This window comes from Sander lucioperca, chromosome 4 (genome assembly GCF_008315115.2).
Source record: "Sander lucioperca isolate FBNREF2018 chromosome 4, SLUC_FBN_1.2, whole genome shotgun sequence".
Classification (NCBI taxonomy): domain Eukaryota; kingdom Metazoa; phylum Chordata; class Actinopteri; order Perciformes; family Percidae; genus Sander; species Sander lucioperca.
The window spans coordinates 42,764,438-42,770,935 of record NC_050176.1 but is presented as its reverse complement, the minus strand read 5'-3'; the positions used below and the strand labels follow the sequence as shown (position 1 = coordinate 42,770,935).

General features: G+C 42.7%; 2 protein-coding genes, 1 long non-coding RNA gene and 1 pseudogene across 5 annotated transcripts in view; 3 read left to right on the top strand and 1 right to left on the bottom strand.

Annotated features, from left to right (window-relative positions):
* The window catches only part of LOC118494901, a 63,929-nt gene that overhangs the window by 34,767 nt on the left and 22,664 nt on the right, over nt 1–6,498 (bottom strand). The window lies entirely within an intron of this gene.
* Nucleotides 1–6,498, top strand: part of LOC116050949 (E3 ubiquitin-protein ligase TRIM21-like) — a 130,525-nt gene that overhangs the window by 120,895 nt on the left and 3,132 nt on the right. The window contains exon 2 of one of the 2 annotated variants that reach the window (XM_036000562.1): nt 6,122–6,404. In XM_036000562.1, the coding sequence (XP_035856455.1) occupies nt 6,131–6,404 (274 nt within the window). In that variant the 5' untranslated portion in view covers nt 6,122–6,130. Of the gene's footprint in view, nt 1–6,118; nt 6,405–6,498 lie in introns of both variants that reach the window. The other variant, XM_031301173.2, reaches the window with a different exon arrangement.
* Nucleotides 3,087–6,498, top strand: part of LOC116050945 — a 53,968-nt pseudogene continuing 50,556 nt past the window's right edge.
* LOC116050933 (E3 ubiquitin-protein ligase TRIM21-like) overlaps nt 3,087–6,498 on the top strand; it is a 46,466-nt gene continuing 43,054 nt past the window's right edge. The window contains exon 1 of the mRNA XM_031301155.2: nt 3,087–3,174. The gene's annotated coding sequence lies outside the window, so the exon portion shown is untranslated. The remainder of the gene's footprint in view (nt 3,175–6,498) is intronic.

The following is a 6,498-nucleotide window of genomic DNA, read 5'->3' as shown; positions in this document are numbered from 1 at the left end:
TAACAAATGTCTGTGGCTTTAACAGAGGTTTAAATGGATATCATCCACATAACGTTTGTTAGGATGCAGATTGATCGAGAGTCGAGGATGATCTTAGTTTATTTTAGGTTGATTATAAAGGTGTACCTGCAGTATTAGTGCCAGGCAAAAGTTTTTTTTTTTTCATTTTGAGAATGAAGTCGAAATGTTGAAAAACAATTTGACTGAAAGTCTAAATATAATTTCGAGAGTAGGGTCCAAATATTTTAGGGATAACGTTGAAATATGGAGAATAAAGTCTAAATGTCGAGGATAATGTGTAAAATTTTCAACATTTTGACTATATTTTCTAAAAGCTAAAACCAATCTGAGGCTCTTGCTCCTCTGATGTGGTGGGGGCACAGCCTCTTGTCAACAGAAAGAAATGCAAACAAATGTTATGTTATTGATAAATAATTCAAGATTATTATTATCTATAATTTATTATTTTCTATGAATATAACATCTTCCTAAATTGCATATAATTTGCGGTAGGATTTTTATTTCACATTCTGCCCCTGCCTTGCTGCTTCAGACTGCGTTCTCCCGTGTTCTCGGTAGACTACGGCAGCCTGAATGTGTCAGAGTGGGGCTAGCCCCTCTCACACAATGCAATGTGCATTGTACATGGGAAATGATTAATACGCATGCTCAGAGTGTTAGTGTGTTTAATGTCAATCACACAAATTTGATGGCCAGTGGGGCTGACGGCCCATAGCCCCACAACAGCGTAATTTCATATCTCAGATATGATTGGCTCTCTGGTGCAGCGCCAAAAGTCGGCAAGACGAGTGAAGAGGGGGAGATTGTGTTATCGTCACTAGCTAACTCTGAAAAATGATGTGGATTTTATACTCGAGCAGAGGTTTGAACACTTTGGAGGAGAAACTTAGGTAGGAATTAAAAGGCCTTGGTGCCCACCAACCTCGGGATACCATCATCAGTCAAACTGCTGATAAAAGTAACCACGGTTTAACGTGAAGTGGTCAGCTTACAAAAGAAGTCAAGTTTGCCCGGAGGAAGAACCGCCGCGTGAACTTTCTCTTAGAGAGCCCTCAGCCTTGGTGAGTGAAAACACATTTTATCATCCTGCCTTTGTGGTGCTGGTCCGTATGTTGATCATGTTGTGTTGGATCGATTGATAATAACTGCGTTAGATGGTGACGAGTGTACACTCGGTTGTCATATAATGAATCTGTATGCATCGCCGCATGACGTTACCTTTTTCAGGCTAAATTCTAACGTTACTACCATGGCCCCTAAAAGCACCGTGATCTGGCGGGGCCTGTAGCCGGGCTTGCAGTCACCTACTGACGGCTAAACAACTGGCGCTGGTAGCCTCATCGCACTATGTGTTCACGTTACAACGCTGTCTGTTTTGTGGAGCCATGTGGTTTGTTGACATGTTAACAGAGTGAGATACAGAGTATTCTAGTTTTACTGGTATGTAGCCCATCTTGTGAAATTGTGCCCCACAATTTTTTTAGATATAAAAACGCCACTGCTTGTTTCAAGAACTTTATGGAAGTCTCATTTTCTTGATTCTCGTCTTGTTTTAACAGAAGTTTATTTCTGAAAAATCCCTGAAACAAAGAAATCTGGTGAACTGGTAGAATTAACTCACATGTTGTGTTCGTCTTTTGAGAAATAAACTCAGTTGCCAGTTTATTAGGTACACCTGCTAAAACTAATGACGTCTAATACAACATACTACAGTAAATCAAACTAATATCAATGAGGGTGAATCTTGAATCTTGAATCTATTGATTCGTGTTCACGGGGACGTTTTTCTCGTTTTTTACGTGTAAATGTCACGTTATTTTTTCGGGGAAAGGACGCCAAGAGATGGCTGGGATACGCCCGAAAAATCACGGTTCATAAGTTGGGAAGTGGCCGCGAGGCGGCCCGCTGGGGACGCGCCACAATAAACGCCGGGAGACGGCTAGGATACGCCCGAAAATGATGGTCCATATGTTGGGAAGCGGCCGCAAGGCGGCCTGCTGGGGACACGCCACAATAACGGGATGGCGGAGGTTTGGTTTAGGAGAAACCCAACGGGGAAAGGGCGCCTTACGCGCTGGGAGACGGCCGCGGGGGACGGGGTCGCGCCACAATAACACACGGGACAAAACGCCACGCGATCCCCGGGAAACAAAGCCCCACACGCGGGACAAAAGACGCCATCCCCGGGAAACAAAGCGCCACACGCGGGACGCGATCCCAACTTGCCTGGTGAAAGTCCTGTGTTGTTTGACCCCGACCAACCTCCCTACGCGGATTTTCGGCTTTTTATATTACTCCCTAACATTTTCGTGCTGTGGACACGAAATATGCTTCCCATTAAAATACATTACTTTACATTTTCGTGCTGGCCACCACGAAAAAACCCCCGAGAAAAACGTCCCTGTGAACACGAATCAATACATTCAAATAACGTGACATTTACACAAACTGCCATGAGACCGGGCTGTGCTGCTACAGAGGCAGATCTTTAAAAACCTTTATTTTCAATCTTCATTCATGTAAACTGTGTGGATGAATGAATGAATCCAGCAAAAGACTTTACATACAACATGAGAGCAAACAGAAAGTAATTCTCTTTATCTTTGATGATATTTTTAACTCCCCAATGTTACTTTCAATGTGTGAAAAGACCTATAGTTAATGTGTAAGTATATATTTTATTTCTTGATATTCTGATTGTCTTGTTGATGATACATATTTTATTTATTGTATGATTTGATGCAACGTTGTAGATGTGTGTGACGTCTCTCTCTTTGTGTCCAATAAACTATAAACTAAACTCTTCTGGTTAAAATAAAGCTGAGGTACATTAATGTTTCAACACACATAATCAATCATTAGTTATAGCATGACCTTTGCTCCATATCAACCAGACAACACCCTGGTAGTTCACAATAACCGTGTAAATAAGAGGAAGTTAACAAACCACAGAGCTGAGGTAAGAGGAGGAGCAACACTGGAAAGAGGAGAGATACAACGTCACACTCCAGAAATGAAAGTTAAGTTTGTCAGCCAGTGTCAGTGTCAGCCACACTGCAGTAGAGACAAGACTCTGTTTCTCTCTGAAAGAAAACTCAAACTGACTTCATCAGGTCTTTCTCAACAACACAGCAGAGTCTCTGCCAAACACTGGTGAGTACAGCTGATCAGATTTACACTTTCTACAACCAGGATTAACACTAAACTTCAGCTCTACTCACAAAGGAAGTTCCTCTCTTTTAATTACTCGTGAAATTGGTAACAATATAACTGTGGATGTTTGTACACAGGCCCACTATACAGTAGCCCACTTTAACAGCTTTAAGAATTATTATTTTTTTGGCATTTCCACCTTTAATGCATATGACAGCTACATATGAAAGGGGAAGAGAGAAGGGGAAGACATGCAGGAAATCATCACAGGTCGGACTTCTGCCTCGAGGCATACACGTCTGTATATATGCACCTGCTGTACCAACTGAGCTAACCCGGCCACTTCAAAACCATTCTTCAGCCTCTAGCTCACCCAGTAAGAGCGTTCGCCCCATGTAGGCTGAAGCCGGGTTCGAATCCGACCTGCTGCCCTTTGCTGCATGACATCCCCCATCTCTCTCCCCCTTTCATGTCTATCCACTGTCACTACTTAATAAAGGGAAAAGCCCCAAAATAATTGTAAAAAAAAAAAAAAACATTCTTACCGGCAGTGTTCCAAATTTGCGACAGTTGTCAGTCCCTCCAGGATTTTGCAATGTCGCGATCGCACCAATTGACACAAATTCAACCAATCACCGCGAATTTGGTGCGACTCGCAATTTTGAGCAATCACCGCAACTTTTCCGCAAATTTGACCAATAACCTGAAGTTTCCCGCGACTTCAACCAATCCAGCAGTCCCACGTGCACTCTGAGAGCCAATGACAAAGCAGGAGTGAGAACGGGTTGATCATTTCCTTGTTTGTGATATGAGGACGAGACGTGTGTGTGACTCGAACATCTCACATTTACCAACAAAACGTACAGCGAAACACTTCAGACCGTCCTGCCAACCTGTATACATTTTAACATCAATGTAGACTTTAACGATTTAAAAGTCGCTGAAGTTGCTGCCGTTTCAGTCCTGGCTGTCAGCTCTCTGCAGCGGGTGGGGCTGCTGCTCCATTGCCCCGCGACTGACGCTTGCACACACACACAAACACACACACACACACACACAGACACACACACAAACAACACACACGGTGGATGCAGGAAAAACCGGAGATGAGACGTACAGGATGACCTGGACAGCTTCGCTCGTTATTGTAAGTACAATGATAAGTTAAAGTCCAATAAGTACTTTATCAAACCATATGAATGTGTGTCCCAGGCCAAGATAGGAAATTAACTAACAATATATAGATCAACAAGCCACTGACACATATGTTCACATTTGATTCATTCAATTAATTATTATTTTTTGTCTTAAATCCACCAGCCATTTTCATAGTTTACCAACATTTGCAGCATCATGAGCCTTTTTGGTAAGGTTACTAAGAAAAAATTCAGCCCAGAGTAGTTTTATTCTCCCCAAAACAAGTTTCCTTTTTTATTTTTAAAGAACTATACAAAAAACTGTCTCCCGCAACTTCATTGCAACAAACATACAAAAGACATCGCAACTTTTATTGCAATTTTTTACAAAATCTCCCGCGAAATCGGGCATTTTGGGCTGCAACAATCTCAAAAAAAGGCCGCGAAATCCTGGAGGGACTGAGTTGTTTACTAAAAAGGTTTGAATATTGGTGCCAGATCAAGTGCATATACAGTAGCTAGAGTCTTCAGTTTGAGCTCCTCCAGACCACCTGAGGTCTCCTGTCTTGTTTCCCCAGCTGCTGAGTGGAGTGACGGGGGTTAGCTCTGGAGACTCCAGATCCGTCTCCCCCTGTGCTGTCTGACCACAGCCTAAGCTACTGCAAGCTATTTTAATGAGTTTCTTTTTAGCTAAATACTCTGAGTAAATTGAATTCCCTCTGGTAAACAGTGTAGCATATGTCGAGGGCTCTTATTCTGAAAGGTAAGAACAGAAAGTGTCTCTGGTAAACGCTGCCTTTGTCAAGGTTGAAAATAAGTAACGTTTGGACAGCAGCCTCTGTGTTGTTGTTTTATGATCCTCATAAGTAAACAACATGAAAACAACAGTTACAAAAAAATACTGATGTGCGAATTAATAGCACAAAAAAAAACGTTCCCAGTGTGTAAAAGCCTTAAAGCAACACTATGTAACTTTTCCCTCTTCGGTCCCCCTACAGGTAGTCTCATTTGAACTAGAGCCACGCGAGCTGTAGTTCCAATGAGACAACCTGTAGGGGGACCAAAGTGGGAAAAGTTATATAGTGTTGCTTTAACTCATGCGCACATGGTTCAATAAACCGAGAAATGTACAGCGACGATGACCGGCGGCACATCAGAAGTGTGCGAGGGCCTGTTCATCACTGCTTGCAGCTTAAATTAAAACTGTATTTTGAATATAATGTTTTTCTGCAAATTATCTGTCATCTGAAGATCACTGGAATATTAGTGACTGGTGTCAGTGTCCCTTATGTAATGAGGCCTTTACCACCAGACCTGATTTGAGAGTCAACACTTTCATCTCTGAGATGGTCGCTCAGTTCAGACAGTCAGCTCAACAGAAGAGCTGCTGCAGAGTTTTGACTCTTAACGTTATAACGTTATCGTCAGCACGCTAACTGAATGCAAACTTCGGCTGCTGTCTATATAGCTTATATAGTCTTATATAGCGTTAACAGCAATGTTAACGACCAATAAAGTGGCTAGCAAACTTACTGACTCCCCGTTGCAGCAGCAGTTGCCGTGAGGTCAGAGGCTTTTTTTATTGGCCCCGGGACGGGAGGTCCTTAAGCTCGAGCCCTGGTCTCACGTCAATGAGCCACTTCAAAATGACATTAAGTCCAGCCCACAGAGCAGCAGCAGGAGCTCTAACTGACTAAACTACACATACATCACATCAACACAGCTCCTGTGTTGGCCAATGACAACTTCTGCTCTGATACATTTGTGTTTCAGTTTTCTTTCAGTTTGACAAAGCTTTCTGATTTTAGCAGGAAGCCACGATGACGGCAGTGGACCTTTTCAACACTTTGGAGGATTTAAAAGAAGAGGAATTTAAGAAATTCAAATGGTGTCTGCAGCAGCGGGACATCCTGGAAGGCTACCAAAGAATCAAAGAGTCCAAGTTGGAGAACGTAGAAAGGCAGGACACGGTGGATGTGATGGTGAAAACCTATCAACTTCAAGGAGCTCTGAAGGTGACCAAGAAGGTTTTAGAGATGATCAACAGGAATGATCTGGTCCAGAGTCTGCCAGACACCAGCTCAGGACCAGACGGTCAGTCACCCTTTTTAATTTGTATTTTCAGGAAGAAAGAGTGGGTGGACATGAGAAACACACTTTAAGGGACCAGATTGTTATTTGTGACCTG